This window comes from Hippocampus guttulatus, chromosome 17 (assembly GCF_054856545.1).
Source record: "Hippocampus guttulatus isolate MCC_2025c chromosome 17, RoL_Hgut_1.0, whole genome shotgun sequence".
NCBI classification, from domain to species: domain Eukaryota; kingdom Metazoa; phylum Chordata; class Actinopteri; order Syngnathiformes; family Syngnathidae; genus Hippocampus; species Hippocampus guttulatus.
The window spans coordinates 8354871-8373199 of NC_141277.1; the positions used below are offsets into that span (position 1 = coordinate 8354871).

The 18329-nt window shown below is 42.8% G+C and overlaps 3 protein-coding genes across 5 annotated transcripts; 2 read left to right on the plus strand and 1 right to left on the minus strand.

Moving 5' to 3' along the window:
* Positions 1-1598: 1598 nt before the first annotated feature.
* On the minus strand, positions 1599-4516 carry st6galnac4 (ST6 (alpha-N-acetyl-neuraminyl-2,3-beta-galactosyl-1,3)-N-acetylgalactosaminide alpha-2,6-sialyltransferase 4). Its single transcript, XM_086135845.1, has 5 exons — positions 4412-4516; positions 4153-4314; positions 2988-3397; positions 2131-2238; positions 1599-1858 (listed from the first exon to the last, which is right to left on the minus strand). The coding sequence occupies exons 1-5, from the start codon at positions 4421-4423 to the stop codon at positions 1672-1674; spliced, it is 879 nt and encodes a 292-aa protein (XP_085991971.1). The 5' UTR covers positions 4424-4516; the 3' UTR covers positions 1599-1671.
* A 263-nt stretch (positions 4517-4779) lies between these two features.
* On the plus strand, positions 4780-13195 carry miga2 (mitoguardin 2). Of its 3 annotated transcripts, none has more exons than XM_086135699.1 (15): positions 4780-4820; positions 6194-6412; positions 6767-6977; positions 7345-7460; positions 7641-7764; positions 7992-8122; positions 8554-8671; positions 9251-9357; positions 9446-9558; positions 9829-9901; positions 10233-10319; positions 10953-11051; positions 11218-11352; positions 11433-11603; positions 11786-13195. In XM_086135699.1, the coding sequence occupies exons 2-15, from the start codon at positions 6317-6319 to the stop codon at positions 11975-11977; spliced, it is 1773 nt and encodes a 590-aa protein (XP_085991825.1). In that variant the 5' UTR covers positions 4780-4820; positions 6194-6316; the 3' UTR covers positions 11978-13195. The 3 variants fall into 3 exon arrangements, with proteins under 3 accessions (XP_085991825.1, XP_085991824.1, XP_085991823.1); XM_086135698.1 differs by lacking the exon at positions 4780-4820 and adding an exon at positions 4831-5152; XM_086135697.1 differs by lacking the exon at positions 4780-4820 and adding an exon at positions 4832-5035.
* Positions 13196-13345: 150 nt separating this feature from the next.
* Positions 13346-17683, plus strand: dolpp1 (dolichyldiphosphatase 1). The gene is made up of 8 exons (XM_086135805.1): positions 13346-13461; positions 14366-14466; positions 14764-14848; positions 15109-15208; positions 15549-15647; positions 15763-15891; positions 16229-16318; positions 16424-17683. The coding sequence occupies exons 1-8, from the start codon at positions 13386-13388 to the stop codon at positions 16458-16460; spliced, it is 717 nt and encodes a 238-aa protein (XP_085991931.1). The 5' UTR covers positions 13346-13385; the 3' UTR covers positions 16461-17683.
* The last annotated feature ends 646 nt before the right edge of the window (positions 17684-18329 follow it).

Below are 18329 nucleotides of genomic sequence, written 5' to 3' on the forward strand. Positions count from 1 at the left end.
TTCTGATGTTGTCACGACATCAAGCTGTAACATGGGTCATTAATATGGCCTTGTCTGAACGGGGCAAAATCTGATTTGGAAAGTGTGTGGACAGTCGGCCCTCAAAATCCGATTTGAGCAGGAACCTGATTCAAATCAGATATACCTGCAGTCTAAATGTCCGCTATAGAACACAAAAGGAATTAATTCAGTTGTAAGAAGTGGATGGGAGATATTCAGGTTCACAAACATCCTCCACAGAGGGCAAATTTGAACAACTGGTCGTCGGAGGTAACATAACAGTGCAGGAAAATTGAATATATAATTACTGTACAAAGAAACTTTGACTCTGGCCTTAACCTCTTTTAAAATCCTCGCAGACTAATTTGTCCTGAGATAAGACAAAATGAATGACTTAGCCCACACGATGGAGGTGTGTGTGTTTTACATTATCACTTGGAAGAATCCACGGGGCTTTCTTGAATAACCTGTTGAGCTGGTGGCTGGCATTGTCGACCAGCAGTCTCCCGACTATGTGTGTGTGGGGGGGGAACAACAACATCAAGCCGAGGCAGCAGAGGCAATGTTGACCTTGAAGCACTTCTTCCTTCCTCCCTTCCTCCAATGGCTCAAACTAAACGTTAGTGACACAAATAATGTTTGTGCTTTGTAAAATTATTAATAATAGACGAGTGGAATTTTATTGCAATAAAAAAGACACACATTTTTGTAGCATATCTTGAAAAGGAAACCAGCACTATAACGTTCTCTTTTAAATAAAAATAAAATCAGACAGTCATGACCTCATTAAATAGAATGTAAAACAAACTGTTTTTGTCACACTTTTTGCTTAATTTAGTGGGTCAATATGCTGCTACTTGTGAGAGCAGTACAATATAGGCGTCAAGAGACTCTTGGTCTCTTTATAAACACTCTGCAGAAATAGTGGTCCTTCAGAGGATAAATGTTATAGATCTGCGAGTGTTGTTATATTATTAGTGTACATTCCTGTGTTCAGATATCTGTTACTTATATGGTAACACCACAAAATAGATGCTACTCATTGTAATGGCATTTCCCGTTGGGCGCTTTCATTAGCATTAAGCTAGCAGAATTAAAGGCTAAGAGTCTGTATGTTGTTAACGTGTAATTCTCATTGTTTTCTATTTACTTTGACAGTTGAACAACTAGGAATAACATAGTTTTTTATTTCTTATTTTTAATGTAAAATTACACTTAAAAGATTTCTAATTAAACTCCAAAAGGTACAAAAAAAATCACAAAATGGAACGTTTCCTGATTCTAATCCTGTGTGTGTGTGTGTGTGTGTTTATATATATAATTTTAAATTAAAGGATGCCATTTCTCAATCAAAAATAAAAATAAGACAAATGTTATGGATCTTAATTTCGAGCCTTAAATATTTTCATTCACAAATTCAAAATTAAAATTAAAAACAAAAACATGTTGATTAAAAAAAAAATCCTCAAGTTCAACACTGCACAAAAATACACCCAAACTATTTGTCTACAAGTGGGGACAAAAGAGCATACTAGTATCTGGACCTTAAACTGCATATCAAGGATATCCACCCAATCCTCAAATAACTTTTGGTCAAATTCAGCCATTCTGGTTTTATTTCATTCATTCAAAAAAGCCAAATCCGAGTGATGGCGTTTTCCGGGAGCCGGTTCACAAATTCCACGAGGGGTGCGTGAACTCCATCTTGTGACGCGCAGCCCACTTGGCATAGATGGCCTTCTCTGTGATAAAGCGATGACCACCGCGTCGCTTGTGTTCATGGAACTTGTACATCAGGCACTCGTCTGTCGCCACCTGGTCGTAGTAATGGTACAGCACCGCCCTGCGATTGGTCCGTCTGACCGCAGGGGCCGGGGCGGGACATTAAATAAGATACTTCGTGAGAGTTGAAGAATTTTAAAAGTTGGAAACCTTGAATAGGAATTTTGGCGAATAAAGTGAAATTTTGTGGGAATTTACTCAATTGCTGGTGGGCCCTTAGTATGAATATGAAGTATACAGCATTGTGAAAAAATCGATTTTACCATAATCTGCACGACGACAAACACATTTCATGCCAGTCGAGTGGTAGCTAGTGACGCTGCATACAAGTCTTGCAATGCGGCTGACCTGCAGTAGTCGGCGTTAATCATCCCGTAAACTTGGATGCGCTCGCACATCTCCATAGCCAAAATCATTGTGAAGAACCCAGTGCTGAGGTACGTTCCAGACTTGAATCTGAAGGAGAGTTCCAAGAAGCATAGCCAGAAATATAAAGCTCATTCTCACTTCATTTCATCAATAACGTTAAGGCATACCCTAATAAATTTCCTTTCGAAAAGCAATTCATTTTACCAATATTTTGAATTATTGGTGGTTGGTTGGTTGTTTTGTCTGAGTGAATCTTCTCAATTTACTTTAGCATAATTCATTGGCACAAGATGCCAAAGAATGGCGGCAGAGTGCTACATTTGTCTGGTTAAGCTCCACAACTCACCTCAACATAGTTCATTGGTACCAGGATACCCCTTAATAAAACTCCTCAACTCACTTCAGCACATTGGCTTTGCACCGAAGTACCCAGTGATAATAATAATAATAATAGATTTTATTTATAAGCGCCTTTCAAGACACCCAAGATGGCGACAAAGTAATAATTTTGTCTCAACAAAAACTCCTCAACTCACTTCAATATACTGCCTTGACACTAGAATGCTTGAAGATGGCGGCAAAGTAACACAAAGCTCATCAGCTCACTTCACCAGAATTTATTGGCACCAAGATGGCAGCGAATGACTACTTTTGTCTCACTGGAACTCCCCTACTCACTTCAACACAGCTCTTTGGTACCAAAATACCAGAAGATGGCAGCAAATTCATTTTTATTGCTTAGGCTTTAGCTCAAAAGAGCAGCAAGTTGAGTTTTAATCCGCGAATGCCGAACCACCAATACCCTGGCTGCACAGAAAATGAAAATCCGACTGTACCGATTCTTCCCCGTTTCATTCTGAAAGATGTCGTCACAGAGCTGGACCCTCTCCGGGGTCATGGCGTAGAGTTTAGCAGCAGGATACTGGGCGGCGATCCTCTGCAGAGCGTTGAAGACGGTGCCCTTCCCGTCCATCCTCATGTTCTTGTCAGGCCCCCAGAAGACGTACGCCGTGTCAGCCGCCTCTCTAAAGTAGCGGTGCCGGTCTTTGATCAGGCGTGGCACACTGGTGTGAGAGACCACACGCACGCTTGTGCGGCCACCCACGTCGGCCTCGTAGCCCACCGTGGGCGCATCGTTCATGCGGATCACGCATGGGATTTGGTCGATGTCGGCGCCCAAGCCAGAGTTGCGCATCTGGCCGGAACTGGAGATCAGGGCGCACTGGTTGAAGTGCAGGTCCAGGAACTGGAACAAACGCAAAAAAAACCAAAACAGGAGCTATATTGTGAAACACAGCTTGAAAACGAGTGTCTTGGCGCCATTGGACTATGTTGGATTGTGTTGAGGAGCTTTATTCTGAGATAAATGCTTTGCGGCCAGCCTGTGGTATCTTGGTGCTAATTAACTGTGTAAGTGAGTTGTGGAGCTTCATCTAAACAAAAGTAGTGCTTTGTTTGGTACCAATAAACTACATTGGCATGCGCTCTTGAGCTTTATTCAGACACATGTATTATTTCACCATCACATTTTGGGATTTTGGTGCCATGGAACTACACTGAAGTGAGTTGAAGGGGTTAATTCATACAAAGATGCTGTTCTACCACCATCTTGTGCAATCAAGGTGCCAAGGAACGATACTGAAGTGAGTTGAGGGGCTTCTGTTGTACCAAAGTAATCCTTTGCCACCATTTGGTAGGGTTTTGGTATTCATGAATTGTGTTGCCATGAATCGGGGAGTTTCATTTAGACACAAGTAGTACTTGAAGGAATCATAAGAGTTTTTAGGGGTGCAAGCTGTGCTCACATCTTATCCACCTGGTAGCTCACTGTGGTAAAGTCATGATTACAGAATTTTTTTGGGGGAAAACTTGTTAACTGTGTACCGTGCGTAAAGCGAGGACCACGGACTATACTTTGTGCAAACAGTGATGTCCAGGACATCACTGTTTGCACAAACATGGGACAGTCCAGTATAATGTAAAAAGTTTGAAAGATGTCACCTGTTCCACCCTGTCGGGCCGGATCCGGACGTACCCCCAGAGCCCGTACCTGAGCCCCGCGGCGGTGGCCGGGAATGCATGGTCCCACCTGCTGATCACATGTCCGAACCACAACAACACCGACAGGCTAAGGAGGCTGAGCACGCAAAGCCAGCGCAGCGTCTGTGTGTGCACGAACACAAATACGTCAAATAAAGTTAACCATACAACACGACGAGCACGAAGTGCACGTGATGCATTCAAAGACACTCGTTCTAACCGTATATTTCATGTCAGGGCCTTGGAGGTCCCGGGACCGGTCCCGGTGGTTGAGCGGGACTCATCGCATTACCTTTAGTCCTTCGGTAGGGTTCCATGAGAGCAGAGCTTCCGGTCAATGCAGGTGTTTTCCTCAGCAAAACAAAAGCTAGAGGACAAAAGTAAGCCGCCCCAAATGTTCCTTTTTAGGGGTATTTACTGATGAATATTTGAAAAATTGTAATCTGAAATGCCATTGTTACGCTTTGGTGGCGTATGGGAAAACAGAAACGTCAAAAAAACACGTGTTTTGTGGAATACCTTTATTTTGAAAAATATCCACCTTTTGTGACAAACTGATCGTGTTTTATAGTACAGTAACGTGTCAAACAAAATTTTACTTCCGGTAGAGTTATGTGAACCTTTGCGTGGTGAGTGAATACTGACACCCCTGATTGAATTGTCTAAATACCTACCTCAAGTTTACTTTATCCAATTGGTCAATGGTGCGGAAGTTCCCCCCTGTGCCCTCGCGCAATTGGCTGTCAGTCTTGTCAGTATCACGACGAACACAATTTGTCTGCGGGATGGTTTTATGCTGCCTCTGACACGAGAATGTCCTTCCTTTGCTCTTCGGATGCCCACGGTATTTAGAAATACCTTTCTAGTCAACATTACTAAGATAATAATTGGATCCCATGTTGTTTTTAGCTTTAAAAGCCTTAAAATGTCCGGTGTCTGGTTCGGTGACTGGAGACGTGAGGTAGGCTAGCTAGTGCTAGCTAACGTCACTTACCACAATGTCCACTTTTCTGGTCGTTTTGAACCGTTTTGATTTTCCTCCAAATCTATTTGGTTGTAAGATAAACAATGTAAAGATGACTACAGACGTGATTGGTTTATAACTGCATAGCTTGAGTTTTGTAACCTCTCAGCATCGCTGTTAACATTTTGGCAGTGGTTATAACGGTTTCTATTTTAAAATGGATACCAGGCAGATGATCTCTCTTTTAAAAAAATTGTATTTCCCAACATTTTTTTGAGTCAATTATCGTTATTAAATCTAACGACACTCCGGCCCTCCCCAAAAATGATACGAATGTAAACTTAAATAACAATAATATCGTTTTATTATAGTCACACGTGTACTTATTTAGTGTGAAATTTGAATATGTACATCTGACTTGTATGTAAAATTCATTATGATAAACGGTGAGTGTACTGTAATGTCTTAATGTCGTTTGTGTTAAAGAGCATCCCCCCACGTGAAATGTCACGGCAGTTTGTGCTAGTATCTTCGCTGATACTATTGATGAGCCCCATGTGAAGTGGTGGTTTGTGGTGAATGATTTAACTACTGCATAAAATGATTATGTAGCATGAGTTCACGGTGGTTCACATGGTACAAACATGGGGTTGACACTTTACGGTTGTCTCTGTTTTAAGTCCTTTGTCACCATCTTGTGGCATCTATATACAATTACATTTTTTTCCAATTCGTGGTACAGTATAGCGTGATTAGCAAATACAGTATGTGGATTCACTGTACATTCAAATCCGTACAGAGATATTTTTCGTCCCCCTATAGGTGATTATGGAGTTGAGTGAATGGTGCTGAACACGGCCAGAGTGTTTATTCTTTCTTTTTCTCAGTACATTACCTGCTTCCTGGCGACCTTTCTCCCGCTTAACGGTCAATGCAACCTTAATTACCTCCCCATGTGTTAATACCCTGTCTGGAGCTGCGGGAGGTTGCCTTCTTTACAAGGTGATGACTTTGCGCTGGTGTATTTTTGCCTTACAGGGTAACACGACAGATGACGGGACAGTAAAAGCCAAATACCCCGAGCTTGGCTCATCCAGGTGCTTCAGGTGAAGGCTTTTTGGCGTTTCTTCGTAGAGCGGTTGCCACTCGCCTCACCCGGAGATGTCCTTTAGAAGAACGGAGGGTGTGTCCATTGCACAGGCATTGGCCATGACGGTCGCAGAGATACCTGTGTTCCTTTATTCCACATTTGGCCAGGTAAAGATGGTGACAACATTGGTCATCACTAAACCCCTTTTTTAGATTTAGAAAATGTTTTTCTTATGGGTAATATGCCTGTATGTAGATCTTTAAATCAAACAATGTATTTAACAATATGTACTGGTTTGTAATCAAGGACAATTCCTTATTTGTGGGGAATATGGTGATGTCATTTTTAATTTATTGTTAACAAAAAAAACCACCAAAGTGCTTGGCAATTTTTTTCTAGTTTTCTGAAAACAGTTACGAATGACTCATGTTATTAGACTAACAAAATGGCAAAAAATTGGTCGAACAACTAAAAGTATTTGATAGCTGCAGCGTTAGTAATATCTGATCATTTCCTCTCAGTCCATCTTCTCGCAGCTGAGACTTAGCCCGAGCTTGAAGAAGGTGTTGTTCGCCACGGCGCTGGGCAGTGTGGCGTTGGCGCTCACCGCCCACCAACTGAAGCGGCGCGGCAGGAAGAGGAAGCAGGCCGTCCAGACCAAGGAGGACCAGGTGCCAGTGGGCATGCCCGAAGTGCTGCTCAGGACGGGGAGGCCGTCGTCGTTAAAGAGAGGTAGCTAGCAAGCCGCAAGGCTACCTTGAATACTTGTTATAGTACTTTTCATCATGACATCACACAAACAAACTTCCAGGTGGCTAACAACTGCACTAGTAAACCTACCCGTCAGGAATTTGTTTCTAAATTGGCCCGGCACATATTGTCATGAGTGCCCGTTTACCTCACTTAATGTTCCTTATATCCGTTTGATGTATTTGATAAGCGCATTAGCATCCAACTATTAAGGACGTCCCCCCTGTTGGTGAGTCCGTTTTCTTCCGACTATTTTCCCAATTTCCATTCCCATTCCTGATCAATGTGAATTGTTGCATAGAGCTGGTATTGAGCAGACGTGTCCCCCCCTTCATTACTTTATGCGCAGTTCCGCCGACGGGCCGACAGGTGATAAGCCCCAGTACTCGCAGCAATGACACACTGAGCGGCATCTCCTCCCTGGCGCCCAGTAAACATTCAAGCTCCTCGCAGAGCCTGGCATCGGTAAGTTTTGATCAGTTAGGCGCTAAGCGCATGTTGTACTTTATGCACCCCTGATCAACGATGCATACAGTTACTTATGAATTTGACAGCCTCTCCTAAAGAGACCACCTGATAATAATCGCTTTCGATTTATCTGCGATACCTTTATCTTTCTGTCATTGGTATGTCCTCTGCCTACAGATGCGAGTCGCGACCTCACCAAATCAGTCCGTCAACCCGCCGGCACGCTGGGAGGCTGAGGAGACTGCGGCGGGGGAGCCGGCTGCGGTCGAGGACGCCAATGCAGAGAATCTCTATTTAATGGGTAAAGTCATCCTTTCTGTCAGTAATCAAGAGATAGATGTTGTACCCCGCTCCGTCCCGACTGCAAATGAATTGTGTGTGGTGAACTTGTCATAAAGCAAGCAAACATAAAGATTTGAATGTATAATCACCAAGCTGCCAAAATCCACTTGGTCAATAAGTATAGCCAATTTATGCTTGTGCAACAAGTTGCAACACAAATGCTGAGTTAGCACAATTATTTGTCAGGCATGGAGCTGTTCGAGGAGGCCCTCCGAAAATGGGAGCAGGCGCTGCATGCACGCCACGTCCGCAGAAACTTGAGTGCCAGCAACAGCAGCTTGGCGCTGCAAGGGGCAGCGTGTGGAGATGTCCCCACGGTAAGTGTCGCCTTACCGTGGGGAGTGTTTTCACTTGTGGATGCAGCACTTCATGCACTACACTGTGTGCAATGGTGCCTCGGCCAATCAAAAAATGCAAATATTGCCACACTGTTAGCTTCACTGAGCAATCAAGTAGGTGCCATGTTTCAGAAGCTAATGATGTTGGCGAATGCTAATCTGTAATTTCAACAAAACTCAATGCAGATCTGCTTAGCTAATGGTTTTGACATAAGTGGTAGTGTTTTATACGGTGTTCGCTGACCGTCACTTGAAAACGGCTCTGGATCGTCACCCAGCCATGGGCGGAAACCCAATTGGAGCAATTCTTTTGGAAATCAGCCCCACTGTTAAATAAGATTAGGATGGAACAAACGATTTATTTGGTTGTGGCATTTTATTCAAGATGTTGGTCCAAATGTTTCAACCAGATGGAAGCTCACAACAAAATGTTTGCCGACAAGCTGGAGACGCTGCTGCACCGTGCATACCACCTGCAGGAGGATTTCGGCGGCAGCATCCCCACAGAGAGTGTGCTGGCTGACTTTGGTAGGACACCCAAAAAAAAAAAAAGACCAGACTGAAGATCCAAGATTGTTGCACAAATTAAACATATAATGGGGTTGAAAGGGTTTGCTAAACTAACATTTCGAATGGTTCCTACCTGCACAGCCCCTTTAAGATGTCCAGAGAAAGACAGCGAGAGCAACAAAGAGATAGAGACAGGCTGAGTAAGATAAACAGAGAGGGCAAGAGATAAATAGGCGGTGAGGGGCGGAAAGGCGACATTAAGTCCTCAAGACAAAGCGCAGATAGAAGGCAAAATACAGCCAACTTGAATTCAGGAATTGAGGATGCGTTTATATAGTCACAGCATGTTTAAGTTTCACACTGTCATTTAAGACATTTCAAGTACATTGGGTGGGCTCTTGCAGATCTGAAAATTCTCCTTGATTGTTGCGCAACTCAATTATAATGTCAAATCGTACATAGGGTTCCAAACTTTACATTTATATATCTGTTTGGTGGCCATTTTGATCATGATATATATATATACATTTTTTTAAAAACAAGTTATTGTTTCATGTATTATATAAATATAAATGTGCTGTCATATCCCCTCGGTAGAAAGCGAGGGCACGCTTATCTTACCCCCGCTGGAGAATTTCCCCGTGCTGCCGGACGACGATGCTGCGACTGTGTCATCCGAGGACTCCTTCTTCTCCGCCGCAGAGGTCAGCTCCGTTTCATTGGACGTACTCACGATGCCGACCGCAACATGAATGCGCTTTGTGATATTCGATGTGTATTTTTCGGGTCTAGATGCTTGATTGCATTTCAATACAAGACCCCTACCAGCTCCTAAAGCCTGCCGCTCTCTACGAGGAAGCTTTGGCTCGCGTCAGGGAGGAACGGGTGGCCTACAGGTCGCTGAGGTACTTAAGGAGGCACAAAAAAATGACACCACTTATTTGCATTTTCCTCTTCAAAAGATCAGTGTTATTGTGTGAATTCTGAAGAGAAACGAATAGTCTTGTCATAATCCACCGATGTTTTTTTTTTCAAGTCATTCCTTAAAGGTCTCATAGTCTACATTTCAGCAATTCAGTTCAATTCTGAAGCTTCAGCTTTTTAGCATTCACACAAATTACATTCTGTAGTTTTTTGGGGGTTTTGATTTTGTGTGTGTGTTTAATTCTTGCCAGAACTGAACTACTTGAATGTTACGGTGACCAAGACTTCCTGGCCAAGCTGCACTGTGTGAGACAGGCATTCCAGGTGGGTGTGCACCTTCCCAACCGTCATTCCTGTCGGGAAAGAATAGTGAAACTACTCATGAATACAAATTCATACATGTCATAAAGGGTACGTAATGCAGAAGTACAAAAAGAAGGTAAACTGCCTTGTGATAAAAGTTAAAAGTACTCATGGATACAAAGAGAAGGGAAACAGCTGTGTGATAAAAGTGAAAATAAGGTGAAACTACTCATGAGCACTAATCGAAAGTAGCTGCTGTTGTCTTTTTTTCCCCCCCTGTAGTGACATTATTAACAACACTCACACCAAAAAGTATTTTGGAGTTAATCCTCTCCTCATATTTGTCGCTTAGGTGCTGTTACTGGACGAGACGCACCGCACCTTCTTCATGGAGACGGGCAAGCAAATGATTGCCGGCTTAATGGTGAAGGCGAATAAGGTGAAGCGCTGTACACGGCAGTGAACCTGCATTTATTATGAGGGTTGCGATCCAGAACCACCACACAATACAAGAAAATCTGCAACATTGAGATCAAACATATGTTGTGTTGGATGTTACAGACCAAAATGGGTTTACACTTTACCCTATTTTGCCAGTACGTCCGCAACCTGGGCAACGTCTCATCATAGTCCCTCCGGCCTTATTCATATAATAATCGTCCTCCATCCTCATCCTTTTAAAGCGCTAGGGACGACTAAAGGGACGGACGAAAACCCACTTCCGTCCTTGCTTAGTCCGTCCTTTTTAAAAAAAACTTCTCGTCCTCCATTCCAAAAATAGGCATACAGATGGAATACCCATCTCTGGTTACCTTCAAACAACTGCTACTTAACACACAGGGAGCGGCAACACATACAAACAGACCTCACGACAGTACGCACAGACATGTTCTTTCTGCTGTGTGGGCACAGTGACTTTCACACAATTTACGATCAGGCTTTTCTGTTTACTGTCAGGTAAACCCTACCAAAAAAAAAAAGCTTGAAAATCTATGATAAAGTGGGGAAACACTTAGACTATGCGTTTTTTTTCCTTTGCGCTCAATAATGGTGATATAATATTTTTGCTCAGAGTCCTAAAGCGTTCCTGGAGAGCTACGAGGACATGCTGTTGTATACTCAGCGAGAGGAGACGTGGGCTGTCACCAAGATGGAGCTGCAGGGCCGCGGGGTGAGTTTCTTAGGCATGTTGTGGTCATCCCTTAGATTGCGCTTAGTCCAATCAGTGGACAGTATATAGATAGGAGAGAGCCCACGGGCACCAGGTTGGTGAACCCTGAACTAGCGGTACCGCAGTTTGGGAATCACTGCGGCATGAATGCATATTTATTTTAAAGGTGGTGTGCATGAGCTTCTTCGATATCGTACTGGACTTCATCCTGATGGACGCCTTCGAAGACCTCGAGAACCCGCCCTCGTCCGTGGTGGCCGTGTTGAGGAACCGATGGCTCTCAGACAGCTTTAAAGAAACGGTGAGTTTGTGATACACACAGGCGTAATGTACAATTCCGTTTTTTTTTTTTCACAAGTTTGTTTTTGTTTTTTGTTTCAGGCTCTAGCGACAGCTTGCTGGTCGGTGTTAAAGGCGAAAAGACGCCTTCTTATGGTTCCCGATGGCTTTATCGCCCACTTCTATGCCATATCGGAGCACGTGAGCCCGGTTTTAGCTTTTGGATTTTTGGGCCCCAGGCAGCACTTGAGCGAAGTGTGTACTATTTTCAAGGTGAGTACTTCTCAGTGCGTGTGTGCGTGTGGGTGGGTGTGGTGTTTTTGTTTTATTTCTTTATTTTTTAATATACAGATGAACAGAGATACATTATTGAGAGTAGATAAATGGTATTTTACTGAAAGATTTTCAGTGAAAGGGCCTTAACAGTGTGTCTTCTCCTCTGCCGCCGTCTGCAGCAACAAATCGTGCAGTACCTCAAAGACATGTTCGACCACGACAAGGTGCGCTTCACGTCAGCACAGTGCCTGGCCGAGGACATCCTAAAACTCTCGCACCGCCGCAGCGATATCCTGCTGGGCTACCTGGGCATCGACGGGCTCCAGGAGCTCAATGGGGGCCCGCCCGGCGACATGCAGGGACCCCACTAAACTGTGTTGGGGGTTAGCATTCTTATTCCTCCTCCTCACTCATCAGGTTATCAGATACTATCAAGAAGTCCATCATGAAACTAAGGACGCGTCTCATGCTGGACCGGCAGCTGCTCAAACGTCACCTATACGTATATATCACACAACCTATTGCTGCTTGTTTGCGCATTTTATAGTAAATATTTACTCATTTCCAAGGATGACATTTTTCCGTTAATTCTACTTGATTCTTGTTGAACTGCAGCTATTTATTCCAGTCTGAACTGTGAGAGTGCGATCGGCACCATATGTTCTTCTGCTGTAGTCGGCTGGCCATCGTGCTCCTATTGAAGTTTAAAGCAGGGGAAGGGAACCCGCGGGCCACGTGGACCCAATGAGAGTTTTTGATGCCCCCCCCCCCCCCCCCCACAAAATGCAATTATAAGTAAATCCCTCATGGAAACCCAAAGCATTTCAAATGCTTAAACCGTATGCACACAAAATTGCAAAAATGAGGATATTTGAGGGAAGTTTTAAGATGAACCTAAAATGCACTGAAACCTTTACAGGTGAAAGTGTACAGGTTGAGGTTGAATTCATAAGGGAAAACAAAGTTAAACGAATCTCTGATGGATGATAGCTGCAATGCGGCTTTTATGTCAGTAAAACCTCATTTAACCGGTCCCTTTAGTGCAGTAGTCATTGTCATAGTGGAGGCATGGGTTTGAAGCTCGAGAGGTGGGCTTCCATGGCCTTTAATCATGCCATATGTTAATTGTGATTAAGATGTGATAAACGTTGTACATAAGAGATATTATTTTTCCCACAAAATTATATGAAGACTTAACCTGGCTTTATGGTTGTGATTTTTCTGCTTTTCCTTTTATTTATAGCTTTTGTCCACGTGTGCAATATGATTTTCAATGGACTGGGCCATGTTTGAGTAAGTTTAATATGCATAAGAAAGGGGTAAAGTTACACACAAAAGTGACCTAGATTCGTTTTGCAGTGTCTTGCATGGTAAATGCGTTCATATATATTTATAGTCCACAAAATTAACCTCATCACATTTTATCTTATGCTGATGATTTGTAATTGCCAAAACACGGAGGAAAAAAATGTCTTGTTGTCCTGCCATGCCTTTTTTAAATTCTTTCCAATGCCTGTAAAAAGTGTAAATGGATGTTGATTCTCTGTATTAAATGTTATTTTTGTTTATTAAAAAATACTATAACACTATTCAGATTATTTAACTAAATATGATACTCGTGCTTATCTTTTTAACTTATTCATTCAATAACTTCTCTATGGACTTCCGCTCGCCTCACCGTATTGATTGGTTGGCGCCAAGCTCTTTCACGGCTCGCCATTGGTTGGCCTTGCGGGATGGGCGTGTCTCGTGATTGCCCGGTGGTTGTGTCCGGGTAAGATGGCGTTGGAAGAGCAGTGCTCGGCGCCACCTCGGTGGCGATCCATATCGCTAACACACGTTGAGTTCGCAGAGGGTAAGTCGACTTGACGTTTTTGTTCCCGACCACCGACGCTCGGTTGACGGCGTCGCGTCTTTTCGTGTCTCGTCCTCCTTGAATGGAAACGAGCAGTCACCCAGGTTTGCCAAATTGTGTGACGCGGTGAAGCACAGAACGTTACCGGGGCTGCTAAATTGTGAGACAAGGCGCATGCGCACTCGACGTCAATGGGCACAATGAAGGCTAGTGAGTTAGCTTGTTGGATGAGTTGATATCGGCATTTATTTCCTATTCCCGAATTCAACACACACCGCACGCCCCGAGCTACTCACACATGTAATATACTGCGAAAAATGAAAGTCAAAGTGTTGTTTCGTGTGAGTAAACTGTTTCTTTGTGGAGTGTTGCTCACACAGACGCTAAGCTTACTGGCCTGATACCTAATAGCATTACTAGCATCAACCCCAATGAACAGCATGTTTCAAAGATTGAAAATTGAACTTTTTTTTTTAAGATGTAATGCGCTGTGATAGTGTTTCACCAAAAGTAAGCTGAGTGCAAAAAAAGGGGGGTGAATTTGTAATTGAGTCAGTATCCAGTATGTGTTATTCCTTTTTTCTTTTTCTTTTTTTTTTTAAAAAGATAATTAAGTTAAGAAATCACGAAATGCTGATTAGGGGATACTGTATACAGAATAAGCAAATGACTCCAAATATAGTGAGTGAAAGAATCACTCCCTAAAATGTTGTATTTAACTTTTTCTATGGTGGCCCTAGATAATTCCTAAAAAATACCCACTAAAAATCCCCATATCATGACTTGGAAATGGAGAATGATTGAACAATTCCAAATGCAGCCACTGCGACCTTCCCTACTCCCTAATCACCGTACAGTGGTCCCTTGACTTACAGCGTCTTATTGTCCTGTCTTATTGTTTCAGATGACCTGACAGGACACCTGCTTGCCTACATCAGTCTGCTGCCCATTGCCATCCTTGTGGGCTTTGTGACGCTCATCATGTTTAAACGAGAGCTGCACACGGTAGGTGGGAGTCACAAGCGCTTTGGTGCCCACGTGAAGTGTTTTTGTATGTTGCAGTGAACCTTTGCCAGATCAAGTTTGATTTATTTGGCTGATGACATTCTATCATCTGTTTCAATAAGTTTAAATATGTTTAAAGCATATGGGAGGGGTAAAACTGTTCATAATTTTGAAAAAAGTAATTTGTCTATATTATGGATATTCTGCTGTCTCGAGTGGAGTCTGTAACATCTCCTCCGCGATGAACCAAGCTCCCCGATACTATAACCGGCTAGCATTAACAGCCTGTCTCCGCAGATTTCCTTCTTCAGTGGGCTCGCCCTCAATGAGGGCGTGAACTGGATGCTCAAGCACATATTTAGAGAGCCGCGGCCCTGTGCAGGTACAGAAAACTACTGCCACCTTTAGTGTCACACCAAAGGAGCTACTAATGCCATGCAACACAAACATAACACCCCATACATAAAATAACGTTACCTTAAAGATGGCAGTTCATGTAACCGAAAGCTATGGCAACAAGTTTTAAGAGAACAAAGGAGAAAAGATGCCACAAAGACAAAAGAAAGACCTCAAAAGCCAGAGTGAATTCTTTGATGCCGGCTGAAACGAGGCCTAGTGAGTGACATTGTCATTTGTGGGCAGGGGCTCACTCCAACCTGAATACCGACTACGGAATGCCGTCCAGTCATTCCCAGCTCATCTGGTTCTTTGTCGTTTACTTCTTTCTTTTTCTTTATTTAAGGTACGTGTGACACAAATGCGTGGTTCGAAAAAGTCGACACACCCCTGTACAAATCTTAAGTATTTGTGACATAAAACGCAGCCAAGGTACATCATTATATAACCACTCCACCGTTGTGGCCTGTAACCTCTGCAATGCAATGCAAAAAAAAAAAGGTTTTCAAGTGGGTAAGTAAAAATGAAATTCAGCAAGCGTATTTATTTGAAGTTAATCGGGGGGGGATTTTAAATAGCGGCGGATGTGTTCTGGCATTTCAACAAGGGTGTGTGGACTTTTTATATGCACTGCATGTATTGCATTGCCTGGTTCAGACTCAGACTATCTTATGTCGCGCCCTCAGAATGCATCAGACCAACAACGCTCGTTGTGTGGACCTTCTGTGGAGACATATCCTGTCCATCGTCCTCCTGGGCGTGGCCCTCGCCGTCTCCTACAGCAGGTGTGACCCACTCCCCGCACTTAGTTTTCAAATTGCACAACATCCGTGTCTGCGCCTCTGTTCCGCTTTTGTTTTTGCCGCATTTATTTGTAGTTTATCGGTATGTGGTTTCCAGGGTGTACCTGCTGTACCATACGTGGAAGCAGGTGTTTTACGGTGGCGTGGCAGGCAGCGCCATCGGCGTGGTCTGGTTCTTCATCACGCAGGAGCTGCTCACCCCGTTGTTCCCCAAAATAGCAGCATGGTAAGACCACTGAGACATTTCTCACAAGCGGTGTCCCAATGGAGTAGTCGGTTAACAGCGAACTGCGCGCTCTCAAGGGCTGACACCCACATCACTCACCATTCGCTATTTAAAACCAGACACACTCCGTCACAGAAACAGATGGTGACCCTAAGTGGATGATAACAATGCCTACATGTCACAAGTACAATTTCATTGAATAAAGCAAACATTTTGGTTTTTAATTCCATAGCTGCAGCCCTAATTTTGGAAGATATTTACTTTTTTTTTATATTAATAATTGAACATTTTCAGGTCATGTTCACAAACTTCCTTTTTTGTTTTAAACCATTGGCAGGCCTGTGTCAGAATACTTACTGGTGCGCGACACCAGCCTGATTCCCAACATCTTGTGGTTCGAGTATACTGTGACGCGCTCGGAGGCCAGGTAAAACTCACCACAACCACCGCAACACTGCCACTTAAAAAATATAAAAAATATATACCTGTATGTATATATTTTTTACGTTTTCGCCTTTATCGCGTGTTTCAGGAACAGACAACGAAAGCTCGGAACAAAACTCCAGTGAAATCCCTCACACGTATTTTACAGAAAAACACTGGAGGACTTCTGGAATCGGGTTGCCGGGTAGAAAAAAAAAGGCGGGGTGGCGGTGAGCTTGTACACACGCCCTGCTTGTCGACACACACACACACACACACACACACACACGCACACACTTCGTCCTTTGTACAGCTCCTCCGTGCATGCCACACCGTGCAAGAGGCCAAGTATTTAAACGATAGATGAAATACTTGAACTTAAACGCACGTTGATGGGCCACTGTTCTCCCAGGAGCTGAAATGGAGGTTTTCCTCCACAACAAATTGTTACACTGCAGCATGATTTTTTTTTTCCCCCTTCTCCATATTCTGACATGGGGGCTGACTTTTTTCTTAACCTTGAAGACATATATTGATTTATCATGAGAAAAAAAATGCACTTTGGTAAAAAAAACAAAAAGGAAGCAACTAATTAATGATCATTAAGTTAAATGTTAAGACATCCCCAGGCCTTTTCATCGGTTTTCTCAGTCCCATCTATGATTGTCATTGTTGCACAACTACAGCGGTGTGTGCTCAGTTTGCGACTGAGTTTTGCCCGCAGCGGTGGCGTAAACTCAAGTTGTACGTTAAGAAAGAACACAGGTTACGTGAAGTTAAGCGGATGCAAAAATCGTTATTACAGTGCGTTCAATTAAATTCCTGTTCATTCCCTATTATTTCTTTGTCAAATTTCCAATCTGTGCAGTTCATTTTTTTCAATTTTACCCTTAATGAACATTTGTGTGTAAATCCACGTTTACGAAAAATTATTGGTCATTTTTGGACCACGGTGTTTTTTTTTTTTTTAATGCCTCATTCATGTCGTAGCACCCTGGGAGAAGAACTCTGGGACTTTTTTTTTTAATCAAACATTTTTTTTATGATCATTTCCTTGTTCAGATTTGACTTGCTTTTTGTTTTTTTTTACAATTCGAGACAACATTCCATGTCTTTTTCAGGAGTGCATGAATCATGACTGCAGGAGTACTTTTTCTTGTTTTTATCATTTTTGAAGAAAGGGAAAATATGAATACAAATCCATAAAGAAGGTTGGTTGTAGCATGTGATGATGTGGAATTCCCTGGAAATTCATGACCACTGGCGATTAAAGTGTCATATCATGAGAATCAAAAAGGGAAGTTGAATTATCTATATTTTATTTCTTGTGTATTCTATATCAGGCTGAATAAACGTGTTTACGTACAAAGTTATGTTTCCGGTGTCACATTTGAAATACGAGTCGATGTCAGCCAAGGATGAAGTGGAGAGTTACAAGTTACTTTCTTCATCAGTCGTTTGTGAGCTGTCCAAATAGTAAACGTTATTAAATAACGATTCATCCTTTTACAATAACTGGAAAAATGTTGATGATTCAACTTGCTTGATAAGAATCCTCTGAAAAAATTGCAGGTAATTGACACGCTTCACTTGATGAGAATATTGAAAATGTTTGCAGTACAAGAATGTGGAATTCCCCAAGACTGGGTTTGCCTTACAACATTTGATGGCCTCAAAGCAGCAATTTGATGTCGAACCCAACACAGGCTGCGAGGGGACTAACTTGTACTGTACATAGGAGTGCAGAAGCAGCTCGAATCACAAGAACTGGAAATTGGAATGTCATGGCATACCACCAAACCAAAAATGTCACCAAAAAATGGATTCTACTTCCTGGAATAAGCATGATCTCATCTCGGTGTACTCACAAATCTACTTAGTCTGAAATGGGCATGTTAAATTGAACACAATGACTGGCAACAGTTTAATTGAACCTTATGCCATCCAGTGAACATGCGTTTAATTGTGGACTACACAAGTGTTTTGTACTTCCCCTTGTTTTTTGTGTGGAACCC